The sequence below is a fragment of the Macrobrachium rosenbergii genome, chromosome 15, assembly GCF_040412425.1.
Source record: "Macrobrachium rosenbergii isolate ZJJX-2024 chromosome 15, ASM4041242v1, whole genome shotgun sequence".
NCBI lineage: Eukaryota > Metazoa > Arthropoda > Malacostraca > Decapoda > Palaemonidae > Macrobrachium > Macrobrachium rosenbergii.
The window spans coordinates 52,092,215-52,112,934 of NC_089755.1; the positions used below are offsets into that span (position 1 = coordinate 52,092,215).

The 20,720-nt window shown below is 35.1% G+C and overlaps 1 protein-coding gene across 1 annotated transcript; it reads left to right on the plus strand.

Moving 5' to 3' along the window:
- Nucleotides 1-9,747: 9,747 nt before the first annotated feature.
- Ublcp1 (Ubiquitin-like domain-containing C-terminal domain phosphatase 1) lies at nucleotides 9,748-20,212 on the plus strand. The gene is made up of 6 exons (XM_067117789.1): nucleotides 9,748-10,043; nucleotides 11,647-11,705; nucleotides 14,094-14,231; nucleotides 15,669-15,842; nucleotides 18,007-18,165; nucleotides 19,096-20,212. Exons 1-6 carry the CDS (start codon nucleotides 9,893-9,895, stop codon nucleotides 19,360-19,362), a joined length of 948 nt encoding a protein of 315 aa, XP_066973890.1. The 5' UTR covers nucleotides 9,748-9,892; the 3' UTR covers nucleotides 19,363-20,212.
- The last annotated feature ends 508 nt before the right edge of the window (nucleotides 20,213-20,720 follow it).

Here is a 20,720-nt window from a genome sequence, read left to right on the forward strand (position 1 = left end):
TCTCCAAATGTTTAAAAAAAGAAATTTTAGTAAAATGGTTTATCTCAGCTTTGGAGGGCATACGAATATTTTTGAATGATAAGCCTTGTCTCAGCCATAGGGGCTAAGTGGGTGTGTTTACTTTATTAAGCGGAACTAGAATATTATTCCATCCAGCTGTTTTAAAACAATATTACCAAACAATTCAGTAAGAGGGCGAGAGCGTCGCTTGGATATATCCTTATTGTTGCATTGAAATTACCAAATATTTGAAAAAAATGAAAAAAAAATTTTTTGTCGCAAAAAATTAATAGAAAGGTCGCTTGTCATCCTCAAGGCAACAGATGCTTTTCATTCAACTCTTGACTTGCAAGAATGAATACATTTGTTTATTGAATGAAAGCTGGCACATTCGGAGAGAGAGGGAGAGAGAGATCTGTGCTTGTATTCATATATTTGCAAGAAAACCATCCTTTGTTGATTTTTCTGAATGGTTTTTGGTTATATGTCTCTTGATGTGTGCTATTTTTTTCTTTTTTATAATTAATAAATTCTATGCACTTATGTATTATGAGTCTTCTAATTTTCTTTTGTATATGCCGTTTCACCTTTCTCCCTGTGCCACGTAATGCATACATACTCACATATATAATATATATACATATATGTGCATAAGTACATATGTACACACACGCATATATATATATATATATATATATATATATATATATGCGTGTGTGTGTATATATATGTACATATATATATAGTGTATGTGTATATTATATATATGAGTGTGTATGCATTATGTGGCATAGGGAGAAAGGTGAAATTATATACAAAAGAAAATTATATATATATTATATATATATATATATATATATATATATATATATATATATATATATATATATATATATATATATATATATATATATATATATATATATATATATATATATATATATATATATATATATATATATATATATATATATATATAGAGAGAGAGAGAGAGAGAGAGAGAGAGAGAGAGAGAGAGAGAGAGAGAGAGAGAGAGTATTTTTTGTGCGAATGCATGCATGAAAACAGAAACATGCTGTGCTCATAAAACGACACTCAATTACGTGCAATTTCATGCTCACAAAACCTGAACGATTTCAATTATAATATAGAAATGTGTTTCAGATTTCCTCATAATTACTGTAACATATATCTAATAACGGTGAAAATAGGAAACCATATTGTGTTGTTTTTGTCAGTTCTCTCTCTCTCTCTCTCTCTAATCCTTAGCTAACGTACACAGACCTTATATATATACAGTATACAGTACACACACACACACACACACACACACACACATATATATATATATATATATATATATATATATATATATATATATATATATATATATATATATATATATATATATATGTGTGTGTGTGTGTGTGTGTGTCCGTGTGTATATAATATGTGTGTACTCGTATATACGAGCAGTCTTGCAAAAGATAATGAATATTTGAATAGCAGAGAATTTATATAAGGTACAAATGTTTCCATTCACGTGTCTCCATGCATGCATACACGACACAATGGGAAAGAGAGAAATATATATCAATGATTATTTAGAATAATTCCAACGCTGCTTTCATTGCCGAGAATGAAAGGTTACTTTTGCTGGAAACTTGGTCGTCTCATAATGAGAACGAAAATATAAATCATTCCTCTAATTGTACAATCACTACCGTTATTAACTCCAAAATCATTGGGTTACTAATTCCAAAATCATTCGGTAGGAATGTCGTTTGACTGCAGATACAGCATAATTGCATGTTGAGTCAAGAAACTTATTTCAAATGGAATGAATATTTTAGAAGATGAATTTGATTTCGGAAGTGATTTTTATAAATATTATTCTTATCAGTATTGCATAAGTGGTATTAAGAAATTCCTTTCCTTCTTACTTTACAGTGGAAATATTCAATCACTCTCACGTTACTTTTGGTCAGTCTGAAAGTTACCGAGTCACTAAACCTTTTACTTTTTCTTCGGCAGGTGAATGCAAGCACTGCAGTTCTTTATAGAATTAGCTGGCAATTAGTATTTCGGAATTAACTTTCTTGATTTTTTTATTATAAACAGATAAAACGAAACTCCTTGCCCATGAAAACCAACGACTTCTCGACGACAGCGAGGAAATGACAGTGCACGACCTACTTTATTGGCCTGCAGCAGAACCTAAATGTTATAATACGGGAAAAGCGTAGGAATGGGAGTGTGGAGAACGTGAGGGACGGGGAGGGGGTGGATGGGGGATGATGCGTTGTGGGAGGTCGGAAGGGAGGAGCCTGGACATGATCCGGCTCGGGTAGGGGGTAGCAGGGGGTGATTGAAGGAGGGAGTAAGAATGAGTTGAAGGTGGAATAGGCTGCACGAACTTGCAGCCTTTCGAGACGGGAAATATCTTGCTCGGTATGTTATGAAACTTGTGATCATTGTTTATAAATCATCGCTTCTTTCCCTTCTCCGTCCTCTTACTGTGGCTTTTCTCTTGTCTTTTTTTTCTATTTCGCTTTATATCTGTCATTTTTCTCTAGTTTTCACACTCTCTTCCCCCCTCGTTCTTTGCAACAGGGAATATAAAAGTGTCGAAAATATCTGGAATCTGGACCTTCTTATATTCATAGTTAATCAAACCAAGCGTAATACATGAACAACAATAATGTGAAACCCTAACAAACACCTTTAAAATACTTTCAAATTTCCTTTAGGTTGAAATTTTTATTTTTCTGTTAAGTAACCGAGGCACTTTCATTCTTAACAATCCCCTATAACCGATAATCGCATCCGGGCTTTTGTTTCATCGAAATTACTTACAACATCATTGCCATAAACCTGGGGGCAACGAGTGTTCGCCTTTTTGTAAGGAAAGTAATTTCCATTTTATGAATAGATCCAACGAGGGTCTGAGTGTCTTAAGGAGACAGACAATAGGGAAACAAAAACTGTATGGAGGAGAGATGCAAGGCTGTAGTGATTAAGCTTTCTTTTGGATTAAAGGTCACCATTTTCTAATTCGCCGTTTTTCTTTTCTTCTTTATATTTGCCTCTAGGCATGTATTATTATGCACTGTACAACCAGATGGGCTAATTATAATTACAGATTTTATATATATATATATATATATATATATATATATATATATATATATATATATATATATATATATATATATATATATGTGTGTGTGTATATTATTATTATTATTATTATTATTATTATTATTATTATTATTATTATTATTAAAGCAGTTTAACCTGATCACTGAGATGTGTGTGTAAAATATATTTATATATATATATATATATATATATATATATATATATATATATACACATATATATATATATACTGTATATATATATATATATATATATATATATATATATATATATATATATATATATATATATATATAAACAAACTAAAATGCTAATAAAATAAACTAGAAAAACAGATAATATAAGTATGTCATTTGAAACCAGTCCTACGAAGACTGTAATGGCTTGTGCTTACTTACCCCTCAATTTTCTCATAATGACCATTCTGTCCACGTAAGGATGTAATGGCCGACTGAATTGAAGTTAGATAAATTTAATTAAAATGAGGGGAAAGCTATTTTTAACTAAATTTGGCAAAACCATACGTAGATGATTTGCTTGACATGGCTTCATGGAACACTACAAAGCCTGAACTTGGCCAGGAAAATGTCAACATGAATGTTACGACTCAAGTATGACCCTTCAAAGTTCAGTGTTCGCAAGAATAACGGATAACCGCGTCTAGGAAAGACTGGATAAGTGACTGATAGTTGTTCATGCTGTATGGGACCCATTCGCAACATTAGAAAGTAAGAATTCTAACTGTATTAGAATAAGAATTTTACTGAGAAGACCCACTACAGTAAGATTTAAAAACACTAGCGTATCTGTGGGATTGGACAATGCTAATCCTTCTAAGATTAAGGATAAATGGATAATCCAACAGAGATCAGAATAAGACGAACAGGTAAAAACAGTCAGGTAAGTTCGTCGTCAAAATTTCTTAAATAAGAAGCCAAGAAGGAACCCCATCATAACCCTGACCTTCGTTCTGTTTTAGTGTCTTGCGCACTCGGAAGACCAAACAGGAAACCACAAGGTTTGTGGAATGGGGAAAACAACAGCAGGTGTCTATAAAATAGTCCAGGTGGAAACTCGTGAAAGAAGAATGGCAAAAAGTATAGCTTCATTAGCAGAAAACCTGGCCGTGTCTTAAAATTACTTGGGTTTTTCTTTCTGACGATCTGTACAATTGAGATTATTTCTCTCCAAACCAGATCCCTACAAATTCGATGCTTGTCTCTGCAATTCATCTTCATTTGCACAGTTGTGTCAGACTAGAAAGTATTTCCAACGGGGCAATTTATGCCTCAAACCTGTATTATCACCATTAAACTCCATGAAAGTGATCTTTTAGAACTTGCAACGCCTGGGAATTTGGAAATTCGATTCAATAACTTACCGATGTTTTATACTTGAAAGTAACATAAAACAGCTGTTGGTTAAATCTGTCTTTAAGAGGCTGAGTATGTTCATAAACACAATATACTTCTCTTTTGGGATCATTCCCAAACCACGAAGTCTACCTTTCGCGCGAGACGGCGCACAAGCGGAACCTTAGCATCGCTTTAAACATTTTTGATGATAATACGTCGGGAACCTGCCGCCTACAAGTATCTTAACATACTCCAAACATTTTATTTACTTGCAGAACGAACGGGTTAACTTATGTTCAAAACATTTTCACAGGCTCCAGAGTAACGTGTTACAGGTTGTGGAAATAAATGTTGTTTCATTATGCCAATGATCCGTTTAATGCTGAGGTTAAAATAATTCAACATCAAATGCAACCACTTCACCTGAGGAATTAAGAAAATTAAGTTCTTGACTTAACACTTATTCTCTTACTTAATTTGATAGATGTGATAACATATATACAAACAGACAGCAACATACATACACACACACATGCATACATAGATACATATACATATATATATATATATATATATATATATATATATATATATATATATATATATATATATATATATACATACATATATACATATATATATATATATATATATATATATATATATATATATATATATATATATATATATATATATATATATATATATATATATATATATATGTATATGTGTGTGTGTGTGTGTGTGTGTGTGTGTGTGCGTTATTACAAAAGTAAACTGCAACTTAATGAAACATAATATAAGAATAAGTGTGTCCATTCTAAAAATTAATATTTCTTAACTCCTCACCTAAAATCACTGCACCTCATATCAAACCCTATTAATCCTCAGTAACCATTATTAAATTCATAATGAATTGATGAAACAATCATTATTTCCACAACTTGTATCACATAATCCTATTGATAATTGTCATCATGGCGAATCTGTACTGTGGCATCCCTAAGTGACCCCGAAGCACAAAGCCTGTGGAACAAACTCCACAAGTTCCCAGATCCTCGAACAAAGACTGACAAAAACTGCATCGAGAGTCGTCGATAGGAATCCAATCCCTCGCTACCCAGGGCTCGAGAGTCCCATCTCAAGGAAGGAAGGGTTACTGGGTCTCCTACTTTCCCCAGCGGGGATCAAGGACCTTTCCCGTATCCTACACAAGACCATTCAGATTGAACAAGTGGTTAACGGGACTTTCATGATGAAAAAGTAGCATAAGCTTGCTATCTGCTTTAATGAGGTCAAATGACCTCAATAATGTCTTTTTATATGTCAGTGTTAGTTTTTTTTAGTGGTTCTATCTTGGTCTACTTGATTTCTTACACTCAAGTGTGTATGCTTTTTCGTGGTGTATATTAAAATTTACGCACGGGATAAAGTTACGTTTTATGAGTATAATTAAAACTATCCAATCTCCCTCTCTCTGAAAATTCAACTTTTTAAGTATCTAATCTCTCTCTCTGAAAAATAAAATATTTGAATATCTAACGCTCTCTCTCTCTTTCTCTGAAAAATCAACTTTTTGAGTATCTAACTCTCTCTGTCTCTCTCTGAAAAATCAACTTTTTGAGTATTTCTCTCTCTCTCTCTATCTCTCTCTGAAAAATCAACTTTTTGAGTATCTAAGTTGCAGCTAAACAGTTTTAGGGAAGGTAAAATCCAGTCTACATTTCACATACTTGTTCTCCGTTACTTCACATTTATCAATCAGTTTTCTGTTTTTTTTTTTGGGGGGGGAATACCTTAGATATTTCATTTGTTATGAGTATATGTACTGTATACGAATATATTGCAAAGATAATAAAAGTATTCTTACGTATGTAGTAAGTGAAAACATATGCTCACTTATGTTACAGAGGAAAAGTAAATATTCAAACTTACACTTAACTTTTCCATCTCAAGCTCAGAGATACGTGACTTGCTGACTGACTTTACGCTTGGCTACGCATGCGCGACGTTTGCTAATATATGGAGGGGCATTGGGTCACGCACTTTGCCCTATAGTATTTTGTAATGTATTTGTAAAAACCCCTTCAATATTTGTTGGTCGCTAAATTAGTATTCCTATACAAGAAGTCATTTTACTTTTGAAACTAGACATTCTCTCTCTCTCTCTCTCTCTCTCTCTCCGACCCATTGCTGAAATCTGGGCGATTCAGCATCAGAACTCGAAATGCTGACGTATTTGGTGCAGTATAATCACAAAAATGACACAAAAATATGCAAAACAAAAATTGAATTTAACACCATATAATGAACAAATAATTTCCATCTTTTGTTTTTAAATATACAGTATATATATATATATATATATATATATATATATATATATATATATATATATATATATATATATATATATATATATATATAATGTGTGTGTGTGTGTGTGTGGCTACTATTCATCCCCTCGACCATATTACGCGCTTGCCCATTTACAGCTGGATGAACTAGTGGGCAATAGTCCAGGACCCATCCATGGTCTTATCAACTGTAAGCCGGACGCTGTATCGCACAGACTTCATGCCCACTGGTAGATTATACCTTCACAGACCCAGTTAAGTAAGACTGCAATCCCAGGCAATCGCAATAGTTCCATTTTCCGGTCTTTGAAGCTGACAGAAAGATTAATGAAAATTCATCGTACAGAGACGTAATCCTTATAATGAATAGCATAATTTGTCTATGACGCCTGAAGACTCAACATTCGAAAGCATACAGAGACGTAATCCTTATAATGAATACCATAACATGCGTAAAGGTTCAACATTCGAAAGCATCTACCTGCTTCAGAGATGCAAGAAGTGGAAATTCATGCGTCATTCGTTACCTTTACTGAATTCTTGCGAATGACCATGGATTAACAGCTAATAACCAGTAATTTAACTGTTGGTTTCTCTTCGTGCGAACAAAATTTAAACATGTCCAAAAAGTCTCTTCTCTCATCGATAGAGTAGTTGCTTCAAGGACAGAGTGATACGAAAGTCTGATTAAAATGAAGGCTATTCTCTCAATCTGGTAGCGAAAGAAAGGTTGCTCACTGACAAGAGTATGAGCCGTTTCAGAGGCAAATCCAGTTTACTGCTATTACTGCTAATATCACTACTAATACTACTACCACTACTACTGGATTTAGATTTAGCCAGTCTTGTGCTGGCACGGGCTCTCGCTCTACAGCATCTAGTAAAATACCACTACTACTAATACTACTACTACTACTGCTACTACTACTACTACTACTACAGGAGAGAGAATTCTTGAGGCAGGACGACCCACTGTCGAGCTTTCGACCTTTCATGATATGATGACAAATGATATTTTATGTATTTGATGATGACCGGATAAGAATTGAGTAAGTCACAGAACAGAACGAAGTAAGGCAGGTAGCAGAATTATTTCAGGAAGAATATATTATTATTATTATTGCTAAGAAATTCAAATTGTCGAGATAAAACTGTTGTATAATTTAAATCCACAACTTATAAATACGTTGTATTATTTGTAAAAGATAAAAACAGACTTTTGAACACATGAACGGCGTTCCTCCTCAGTCTTAACTGGCAGAGCAAATCTTCACAGGATAAAGTTCCCACTTGTGGAAAAGGCCAGCAGAGTCAAGAAAGGTTTAGAACTGAGAATAGTAACAAATAACAATACTGAATAACAAAAAAATCATTCACTAGTAACCGCAATGAGTAAAATAACATTTATAACAGGAACTAATGACAATTATACGAACACATAAAGTAAATAAATTATCACACTGAGTGACTATAGTGCTTGTGACACCAGCTTTTAGTGCCTAACTTTACCATGTAAAAGTTAAAATTTATTTGTTCCTATTATTAGGATCTATTTAGGATTTCTGGACTTTGAAATAACAGTTGATACATGTATCTGTCAAGAATCTCTTTTTTACTGTAATCTAACAGCGTTTTATGAAATTAATACTCATGCAAACTAAATACAAAAAATCATATGTTCTGGTTGACACTACCTGTACCTTGACCAAAGCAAGTATCCAAAAAATAACTTTGGCAGGATTATAGATTAATGGAGCATAAACGATCAGTAAAATATGGCTCATAGAGCTCGAGAATTTTCCGTTCATGTGCGAGACACTGCCATGGCATAAACTGGAAAGACTCCTTGCTGCTTTGCAAGAGTAGTTGTCTGTGCAAAAAGATTCTAAAATCTGCCATCACTATGTAAACTGAGAATACGATTCTATCAGTTGCTGCCACAAAAAGCGATTGCACGGATGACCTAGTTTCAAGACCTATTCTCAAACAATAGTTATTATGGATTCGGTCCCTGGTCCCGAAAAGAATGGTCAGTCTTATGAAGGAACGAATCAGGTACGATGTCTTGGTCTTGACCCTTCCTATCACAGGATGAGAAAGATAATCACAATCTCTAATCCTGCCAGAGTAGCATTCCACACCTGCTTATTGAATATAAATATCGAGGCATAAACACCCCTATTCAACCGTGGTTTCAACACCTTATTGTATTTATGGCAAAGACCTATGTTGGCTTGAAGCCTGCTTCATCTAAATCAATCAACCAACTTTGTCTTTCTTCCTCATTCACCAGAGATCAGGGTTGTAGTAGTGTCAACCAAGATTCAATTTATTTTGTATTAATTTTGTTTTTATAAATCCATCAATTTAATACATTTATCAGGTTACTGTTGTTGACGTGCTGTCTTATTATTAGTTGTAAATGAGTTGATATATGTAATTGTAATAATTATATATTGCAATTTACTAAAACAAGGTAATGAGTCAACACTGAACTGCAAGAAAACATTTGAAACCATGTTACTTTTACACATAAAGAGGCATCGAGTATTGTTTAGTTAACACATTATCTTATTTTCTCTGTAAGCATTGTATTATGCATGGCGTCAAAAATGCAGTATACAGTCTTTTAAGGCTATGCATCTTGAAGTTCATGGGAGAAACAGCAGAGTTAATCGCTGCTAACCGGAATTCTACCCAGCGATTTGATTTCGTTTTAAATTATGAAATACGATACATTCAAACATTATTGTATTTATATCAACTATTTAATAGTTATTTAAAACATATAAGATAAAAAATAAATTTGAAATGTCATTTTCAAATGATCAAAACGGTTTATGTTGTAACCAAACAATTCCAATCGCGTAAACAAAGGGTAAACTGTGCAGAATAGAACCCGCTCCTTGCCGCAGACTGCGGTACAACAACACCAGTTGTAAACAACACTGTGGCTGTCGGCAGTTTGTTGTTTGTCAACACCGAAGAAGGTCAACTGAGCCCTAAACTGTCGTCGAGATGAAGTCTATCACCGTTAAATGGAACGGGAAAGAATACGAGATAGAAGTGGACGAGGCGACCATGACAGTTAAGGACTTCAAAGAAGCGATCGAGAAGAAGACTTGCGTCAAGCCCCACCGACAGAAGCTGTTGAATTTGAAGCTCAAAGGTATGAAATAAATTGCATTTGCTTAGGTTGGGTTGTGGGTGTACTGTTCTAAGCCTAGTTTAGGCTTTTTAAGGCTTTAAGACCCTCGCTTTGGCCAGGCTAAACGGCCGTTAGCGTAGGTTGGTCCCCACGCTAAGGCTTTGGTTAAATTAGAAGATGGCAGGCTTTGAACTCATTTCGGCAACAGCATCCAGAATCCTAGATAGGCCAGCCTGCATTTGCACCTCTTTAGGCCTGCACTATGATAAAACTCATAAGTAGGTTAGGTTAGTGGGCTAGGTTATAATGGTATAGGCTAGCCTAGTCCTGGTGACTCACCAACATGCATCCAATATCACCATTGGGTGTGGTCGAATTAGGTTAGTCAGTGGCCAACCTATCCTATTTGGGCACTTTTTGGGTTCGGGTGAGTGTTGAAAGACGGGACAAGTTCCACAGACATAAACAAACTTAACCTTTACTAGAATGCCAGGTCCGGACCTAACCAGAACGTACCTACCTAACTTTGCTTAGAGTGCCGTGCCCGGACCTGGCTTTTGGGGGCGGCTTATGTTCGGAGATTGCCCCTTGGTTCTGCAAACTACCCTTTTTTTCCCTATTGCTAGGGTATACTAGAGTGGGAAGGGCAATTTAAGTTAGTGAATACTGTACTAGGCCTGGGTAGAACTGGAGACTACTACTGTTGTCTGGTTCCTGCCAGTCGCTGACTGGAATATATACCACCTTTTGTTAATATTTTTCTTTTGTTGATGTTTATGATATTTACCATCTTTTGCTGATGTTTTTATGTTCATCTAAAAGGGATGAGTACTAAACACAGCTCCCATTTAGCAAGTAAACTGGTAGTTACTGAACCAGAGGGGCGCTGTAGTATTCTCAGTTTTACCCCAAGCCTGTCCCAACTTAAATACTATTTAGGCCTAGTAATGAAAGTATAAATAACCTTTGTATGTTTTCTGAGATAAAATTTGTTATCTAGTGTTGTTAGCATATTGGCTTTTTCCTCATTGTGTTTTTGGGTGTTTTATGAACCCACTTCTCACCATTTTATCAGGTAAAACCTATGTTGTCTCCTATTCTCTAGTTTCTATACATTTTCATATATATTTTCTTCCTTGGTGGTAGGTATTCAATTATATACTGGCTTGAGGTTTGAAGGTGACCATGGTTAGGCTGATGCATTTTCTTTCTGCTTTGGCAGAAGGTCTTACTTGGCCTGTATTTGAGTTTGCTGGACCCAAGTGTCCCTTGCCTGGAGAACCCATGGAGTTCGAGTTGGAGAGGCACTTTCATAGGGTCATCAGGCTCGTTTGTAAGAGGAATGGCCTTGGAAAAGTGACCTAGGCTACTCCTTGGCCTCTGGTATCCTCCATCGAGGTCACCTTTGGGTTTGACCTGGGTGCTTTATGATTGTCTTGGCTGCCCTAGTCTCTGCTGGCTTGTGGTGTATTGGAGAAAATATGTAGTAGCTACATATCACTGAATTTTTTCATAAAAGTGAAACTTTTTCACATTGGTTTTGGAAATAAAGTTAATATGATTGATTTACCTTTTTCAATGTCTTGTAGTACAAAAAATGTTTTTATAATTTTTTTTATTTCAGGGAAGACACCTGATGATGACACAAAAATGGGAACAATTGGGTTACGCCCTGGAACTAAGGTATGTTTCCATTGTATTCGTTGTTTAGCTCTTCCAGCTTTATTATTACTTTATTGTAATATATTTTAAAACATCTTTTAGTGTTGATTTGATAAAAACTAGAACCTTATTATTGTATTAATATTCCTACACTAATATGAACCTTTAATTTTGGTCTTGCCCTTTCTGCCAGTCCCCAGCATTTGATATACTGCTCAAAATAAAAGTATATTCCAACTAAGACCATAAAATGGTGGGTTATGTATGCATGATTCTATTGGTGAAAACCTGCTGATCAATCACATGTGTGGTGCCAAATCTCATGTTACAATTATGTCATTGCTTTGAATTTTGATTTTTGTTTCTTTAGGTCTCTTTTTCACTGTCCTCTTTCCTTCATTTGGACCAGTCTTTCGTATTGAATTTGGTAATCAGAGTGCAGTATGCTCCAAGTTAGTTAGCCTCACTTCATAGTGTCTACATTCAGTATCTGAACTGTTGTTTGTTGTGTATCTTGTGTGTAAATTTCTGTCACTAAACATGTGAATTAGAATACAACGTGGTCAAAATATTTGTTTGAAGTGAATTACTCGTTTATTTCTGTGGAGTTTGCTAGTTCCTGAGCAGAGGGAAGAAGAAAATTGTTGATAATAGCAAAGTTGGTGAAGGGAGGTAAGAGGTATAGGGACCAAGTACATCAAAGACGTGGAGGGAGAAAATTAAGTAAAAATGAAGGAAGTTGTGGAACAGCAGAGACATTACTTTGAAAATTTACTTATTGAAGAAAGTAAGTAGCATGTCATGTCTTAGGGTCACTCAAAAGAGCTAGGAAAGGGGAAAGGTGTAAAAGTTCTGGAATCATTGGGAATCACAAGTGATTTACTAAAAGCCATGTTAAGAGCTTCATTGATCAGGTCACCAGAATGTATAACATGTCAAAGGAAGGTGAGAAGTGTGGTGATATATAATAATCAAGAGAGAATTAGTACATTTTAGAGGAAGAAGATTGCTTGAAATGCTATGAGAGTAATGGGGAAGTCGCTGGAACAATGGTTACAACAAATTTTATAAATTTTCAATGTATTATAGTATTGCAATTGCCAATTTGGCTTTGTGCCAGAATGAGCATCAAGAGGTAGTCTTTACAATGAGGTGATACAGGAAACACAGCGGAAGAAAAACGTTACATATTTGATGACCTTGTGAGTCATTTTACATTATATTTGCTGACCTTGTGAGTCATTTGTTATATTGCAAAGAAAAACAATCCGATGAGGAAGATGGAAGCAGAGGGTCAGAGCTTCATTAGTTTTAGTAATAATAGAGGAAGCTACAAAGGAGCTTAGAACTGGAGAGCACTAGTTACTACTGTTTGTAGAGTATATGCAAATGGTAGAGCTAGGGAAATGAATTATGTTCAAAAGATGGATGAGTGGAATGGAGAAGAGAGGATTGAATATCAACTTGAGCAAAACCAAGCTAAATGTCATGTGAAGTAAAGTATATGAAAAGGTTCGATTGGAAGGTGGCTGTGTAGATGCTGTGGGTGCACACGTGAATGCAATATATATATTGAATGTAAGGGATGATGCCGTAGTAGATGTTAATGATGGCAAAATATAGGTGAATTAAGAAATTTTTGTTGCCCAAATTGTAGAGGAAAAGCAAATGGTGAAGAGAGGGATGAAGGAGAACTTATTGTAAAGGGTAGACAGAACTTGGAGTAAAAAAGAACATCTGTTACCTTTGTGACTTACTGGATTGAAAAGCTGGCTTTGAGAGTCGGTAAAAATGAGTGTGACTGAAATAGAAGCAGTTAGGCAGCGTCCACACGATCGAGCTTGTTCGACAAACTTTGTCCGGTGTGACATCAGAAGCGGGCAAACTTCTGACTTTGCCCGCTGTTTCTCTGCTTCTGATGTCACATCGGGCAAAGTTCGTCGAACAAAGCTCAATTGTGTGGACACAGCCTTTGTTAGAAAATGAGCTACTCAACGTGATTTTAATTTGGGTAATTTCATATTCGAAGTTAGCGAAGTGGGTAATTTAATATTTGGAGTTAAGTAACAATTTGGATATTTTAAAACACATAAGATCTGTTTTATGGACAGACCTTCCAAACCCTGCTTATTGAGTATTGGGCTGGGTATTAGGGATCAGGTATGACAGTCAACAGTCATTCATACACATCCCATACTTCGTCGGTTTTGAAATGCCTACGTTCTCTACGTTTGGTAGGTAAATCATGAAAGGTTCAGGTTTGTGTACTAAGAAGCAAAATATTGGACTAAAGCTGTTTATATGATTGTAATTGTTACCTTAAAGTCAAGCTGTTAAAAGAAATATTTTTGTAACAGTTGGTGCAAGTCACAGAACTGTATTTTAACCAGTAAAACCTTCAACTTTTAGATAATGATGATGGGTTCACTTGAATCAAGTGTTGAAGAAGCTCAGCGAATACCAGAAAATCTTCCACCTGTTATAAACGACCTCGATATTGAAGAGGAAGAAGTTGCAATAGAGAATCGTTCAGAGTATCTGCAGAAGGTAAGTTTTAAGGCTATATTGTAATTTTGAAATATGGCTGTTAGGCCTGCCCAGTATTGAATGTCTTACACCTCTAGATGTGCAGTTTAGTTTGTCTTGAATTTTTTATCCATACATTAACAAAGGTCTTTGATTTTGCTGTATTATAGCTGCAGTCAGTGGTAGTGGTAACTAAGTTAAAAGTTCTCCACGATTCAGTCTTAGTTATTGTTCATTTTATCTCTCAACTGTATCTTTGGCATTGAAAAATTATTAGACTTAGAGATTCAGGAAAAATAAGTGTACCGGACAGATGGGTGTGGAGAGGACTTATGTGTAACTCTGTAAATGGGGTACAACTTGCCATAATAAACTTATGACATAGACCAGGTAAAACTTTAGTCAGGGATATGGCCTTGCTTTGGAAAATAAGATATCAAGAAGCCATTTTCAGAGTATAGTATAGTATGTAGCAAAACTTCCCATTTTAGGTGATTTGTTCATGGAAAAGTCTTTTGTCTAGAAAGTTGCAAAAGTTTACTTGAATTGGGTACAGTACTATACAGCAAAGAGAAGTATAATTCAGGTATGCCAGGTTTTTGCATGTTATTGTAACTTTGCTCAAAGAGAGCCATGCCCATGTTTGTTTATTTTTGGTTTGGCAAGGTATGTAGAACTGCCAGAAGTTTTATTAATGTTCATTTCATTTTACGCTTCAAAAAGACGCACTTGTTTATGCCACTCTACCAAGGCAAAAATAAGCTAAATTGTAAGGTAAATTAATTTTTTTATTTTATTTTTTTAAGTTGAACTCACTCTTTTTCTTTTTTAATTCTTAATGTCAGTATTACTGCTAAATAAATACTGTATCACTAATGAGCCTCCTCCTATTGGACACAAGGGCCTTTATAAAACAAGGCTTGTAAAAAGCACAGTACAGTAACCATGACCATATCTTGCTTTAAGGCATTTGTTAGTGTCAAGGAGTGTCAGTTACTTAATCAGAATTAAACATTTATTAGTTCAGGGGTACTGTCATTAGGATAACACTGATGTTAGAGGATGTATTGTTGCAGTAGTAGTCAGTTTCACTTATCTAATGTTGTTGAACCGAAGAAAATTTTAAACCTGTATTGCATATCCGTTGTACTCTATGATGTAGATGCTCATTGAGTTAGAACATCCATTTCAGTAAAATATATAAAGGATATTACTGAAATGTCACAATAGTTCATCCTCATGAACTGAAAGTTAGGCTGTCAGTGCTTCCATTTACAACCTAAGAGCATGAACTTGTGCAGTCAATATTTGAATGGTATGTTTAGTGGTAATTATGAATATCATATTTCTAATAAAGTGTTTTTAATAATATACTTTAATAGGTAGCTTTTGTGTTTTTTCTCTTATTAATGTTAATGAATTGTGTGAATAGTTGCAATTTATTATTTTGTATTGCAGGTAGAGAAGAGGGTACGGGAGTATGAAGTCAAAATTTTAAATGACATGAGACCTGGTAAGAAATTACTAGTTCTTGATATCGATTACACCTTATTTGATCACCGTTCAACAGCTGAAACTGGAGCAGAACTTATGAGGCCTTTTTTACATGAATTCCTTACTTCTGCTTACAAGGTAAAGTGAGGTTTTTGTCGCTTTCTGGTTTGATATGTAAACAGTTAACCACATGTATTTATATCCTTTCACCAATGCTTTCTGGTGATAATAAAATTGTTTTTAAGGAGAGCATTCTGTTAAATTCCCCATTGTTTTAATGACGAACCTATTAATCATAGATAACCTTAGCTTGCAATGTCAAACTCCCCAGAAATGAAATGTTGTGAAGTATTGCGTATGGAAGAAGAATAATGACCAAAAAACCACTTAATGACTGATTGTGTGCTCATGCACACCAGGGAGGAACTGCTGGTGTTATCCTTTTGCTTGTCTTTATTAAGGCAAGACACCATATTGTTTTCTCTCCACCTTTGTGTTGTTTCAATAGGAAGAGAAAATCATATGATTAAAGTAATTATTTTCATTTTCACCCCTTCTTCCAACCTAACATTTCAGGGCACAAATCCCACCCATTTATTACCAAGTTGAAACTGCCTTCATTTTTGTAGACAGTTCAGTATATTTTATGTCTTTCACACACAATATTAATTCTTCGCTTGTACTAACTACCAAGAAAGTTATGAATGTGTTACGCTTATTTTTTTAAAGTTTGTTAATTATGGTTATGAGTTTCAAGTACTGTATTGTATATGAACCATTGTTTTGTCATGTCAGTTACTCTGTTGGCTACCACCATAATTGATATTTGTGTTATCTTGCCTCCGGGATATTAAGGCTTTTCTGTTTCATTTTTCCAACACTCCCCGTAGGTGTTTAATGCTGTCAGTTCATCTCACTTAATGCACTGTAGGCATTACTAGGTGTTCGCAATGTCCCTTTGGCCTGTAGCTGCATACCCTTTTTAGCCTTTTTACTTTTACATTGGCCTGTAGCTGCATACCCTTTTTAGCCTTTTTACTTTATGTCCATTCCTGCTTCTTTTCTTCAATCTTGCCCTCCAGTACCTCTAACTTTTACTTCATAGTGCAACTGTGGTGTTTTCTCCCAATTCCACCGTAGATCCTTGTACTTTATTTCCATTATTTTGTAATCTCTATCTTTCTGTCCAGCCACTCTGTACTGTATCTCTCTTTTCACTGTTTGAAGTGTTAAATGGCTGAAAGTGCCCCAGTGCTTGGCTTGACGGCTTAAATTTCCTAAATCTAATTGAAATTCACCTGAGGCCTTGTCTGTTCCTGCTGCCTCTTGTGCCAGAAGCAGACTGCTTACAATTCTGTCGTTCCCTATCAGAGTTTTGGTGAGCTGCTTCTTGTGGCCTCTGAGGATAAAGGATAGTATTCCTTCTTGGGTTTTCTAAGCCCCTAATGATCATCTGTATAAATAACGGCTCCTTCAGCTCTTATTGAACAGGAAGTGGTTAACATCATCCTGGGTTTGTAATATGTCCGAAAGTAATTCTCATTCTCTCTTGAGAATGAAGGACTGAGTTGCTTTATGGGATCACGACCAAATGTATGAGATTTTACAAGATCCTGGATTGTAACTCTGCTTTAGAAGCCATCCAAGCAGCTTAAATAATTACACCAGATATCCAAGCTACCTTCAACTTGACCATTTATAATAATTGATAAAGATAGATATGTGAGGTACCTTTGATTGCCATTATCATTAAATATGTTTAAGAGTATAGTAATGTAACTTCATAGTTGCATTACTATACTCTTCTAGGGCTTGCCTGAATGACTCGTTCTTAAATGAGAACAATGTCATCAATTGGGCAGCTAGTTGGGAAGAGACCAAAGGGAACAGGCGAAAAGTAGAGTAGTACAGCTGGGGACAGAAGGGTCCTTGCAGAGAAATCTAAGTAACATCTGAAGTGTGCTGCATAAGTCATATTGTAAGCGGTGCCTCTCTGCTATTGGCACTAAGAATCTATACTTTTTTTTAGTAAATAAGCTTTAATCCATGTATTCAAATTTCTAGATAAGTAGAACTTAGCATAGTAAATGAGGGTGCTGTGCAATTTATAGATGCTTTGTGTATATATTTTGCATAGTTCAAAGTAAAGTTAGGACACCACTGTCATGTGGTTTTTGCTTTATAGTTTTTGAAGAAATTCAGAATGAAAGACCTATATGATAAGTAGCTATTTCTTTATTGCCTTTTGTTGAATTTAATGTGTAGCATTCTCAAATGAAGTTAATGAAAATGTTCTTTTCAGAGTTATGACATTGCCATTTGGTCAGCTACAAGTATGAAGTGGATTGAGGAGAAGATGAAACTCTTAGGTGTTTCTTCACATCCTGACTACAAAATTGTTTTTTACTTGGATTCATTGGCTATGATAACAGTTGAAACTCAAAAGTATGGAGTCATTGAGGTTAGTATTACTGTAAATTTGTGTAGTTTTGCAGGTACTCTCTGCTGGGAACTGATGATCAGATACCTTTTGAATATTCAACTAGAATATTGTCCTTAGATAAGTTGAAGTGTGTTTTCCTGGATAAGGTTGAATGGTTCCCAATGTGGTGGTCACAGTCATTAATAGAAAACTTTTTAGAAAATTACCTCAGCTAAAGATTCTGAGGATTGTTGTTCAGATCAGAATAGTCTTCTTTGGCTGTTGATGCACCTCTCTTGCACTACCACAGGAGTGGGACCCACAGGCTTAGGTGCCACGTGATTACTGGTCATGGGCTACAGGATATCTTCGTACTTCAGTTATTACAAAATAAAGCAAATGCATATAGGCACATGGAGAGGCAGAACAGGTGGGCAGTTGAGAATAGCGGGAATAGCATAAAGAACATCAAGCAAAGTCTGGCGCATTGGGAATTCAGATTCTTCATTGCCAATAGAACTTGACTTATTCCTACCTACTAAAATTTCCCAGTCACCACAGCCACTATAGAATTACATTGTTGTCAGCAAGTTATTATTAACAGAATTACTCTTTATGAGAGCATTCAAGTACAAACTTTGAAATATGCTGTCAACAGAGATTAAGAAAGTCTAGATGATTTTTCATTTGACATGTATTAATCTTAGCTAGTGTTGGTAACTTGAGATCACAAACTTTGTAAGGAAGGAAGTTCAACAACTGGGCTTCTGTGAAAAGGTTTTTAATGTTGGAACTGTCTGTTAAGAAGCTTTTACTCGTGGAACAAAGTTTATGGATTTTTGTTAATGATATGGTTGTTTGTAGAATAAGTTTTTTCTTAATTAATGTTAGCTGTATCTCTTCTTATGTGTAATATAAAAGTTTTATATCAGTATCATAATTAGTTTTATTTTATTTTTAATTTTTTAGGTTAAACCTCTTGGTGTTGTATGGGGCAAGTTCAAGCACTACAATCAGAAGAACACGATAATGTTTGATGATTTACGTCGGAACTTCCTGATGAATCCTCAAAATGGCCTCAAGATACGACCATTCCGTCAGGCCCATCAAAATCGTGCTACTGACCGGGAGTTGGTGCGTTTAGCATCGTACTTGGAAGACATTTCTGCTCTTGCAGACATATCTGCTCTCAATCATTCCAAGTGGGAACATTATCGTAAAGAGGGATATAACTGACCAATCGGTCCCAATCTGATGTTTATAAGTACTTTGCCTTTTTGATTCTCACTGCTGATGCAGAACTCAATTTTTATTTTAAAACATTTCCTGGATATTCATCTTGCATGACTACATAGCAGCAGGATCAAACAACAGTATAGCATTACAATATATAGCTGTATCCATGTTACTTGGCATTCAGTTTCTCTCATCCTGATCAGTGTGAAGCATTAATTCAACTCGAAGTACTACATCTGTATAGTATTGTGATCTTTCTTCATATTTAGATTCTATTAAATTGACATTTTGTTCACCCAAAGTGCTCTAAAATTTAACAAGTACATCTCTAATCATCATACTAAAAGGTAGCAGTTTTTCCTAAGATGTGTACAGTGCATATGTGTAATCAGTAGATTTTGTACAGGGTGTGTAGTTATTAGTGATGCTGCCACTTACCAAGAAGTTTGAAAATTTCATTCCAGGAGTACAGAGTATTTTCCTGTGAATATAAATAAGATAGGAAATCCCTTATAGATGTTTTGTTATGAGTTGATATATATTTTTTTATACTGTTGACTTCTTTAATGTTAAGGAACATATGTATGTAATATGTATATGACATGATATTTTTATCAGTGCCGATGTTGTATTTATATAATTTATGGCATCATATACCAAAGGTTTGTTTATGTAGTGTATGAATTAATGTCAATTTCAACTTCCAAATACATTATGCCAATACTTCCCAATATTCTGTATTTTTTGCATATACATACTGTTGAAAAGGCCAACCAATGTTTATTTATTCTTATGCCACATCAAATACTGTGTACTTGGTGCTTAACATGAAAGAACTACTACTCTTTTATGAAGATGTATTCTTATTCACCACATATTATCAGTTGTTGGGCATCATGCCCAGTGATGCTTGGTACTATGTTGATTTATTAGGATTTGTAGAAAGTGGTCATATTTTCTCTAGCGTGCCACCTTGTTCGAGCTGCCTCATTTATTTTTGTGCCAGCTGTCTTTGCTTTCCATAGAACTGCCTATGTGATCTGATTGGGATGCATTAAAAAATTGTACATTTTTGACGCAATTGTACATTTGAGATGAGGATGATGATGGATGGTGTATCCCTGGAGTGGTAACTCAGCAAGTTACATGCAACATGTGATTAAGAAAAACGAATTTGAAGGAAGGTCATTGTATGCAGTGATATAAGGGTCACTTGTCAGATGGTACTCAGTACTAACAGAAAATCTAAGTTGTCATGCAGAGGAGCTAATAGGTGGTATTTAGGTTACAACTTGAAGATATATGACTTTGGAGAAAAACATCGATGAAGCACTAATGTTATTCTGCAAAAGCTATGG

Coding starts and splice junctions, on each gene's coding strand:
- Ublcp1 (XM_067117789.1), top strand. CDS start 9,893: ATGAAGTCTATCACCGTTAAATGGAACGGGAAAGAATACGAGATAGAA. Junction 10,044..11,646: donor GTTGAATTTGAAGCTCAAAG/GTATGAAATAAA, acceptor TTTTTATTTCAG/GGAAGACACCTGATGATGAC. Junction 15,843..18,006: donor TCCTTACTTCTGCTTACAAG/GTAAAGTGAGGT, acceptor TGTTCTTTTCAG/AGTTATGACATTGCCATTTG.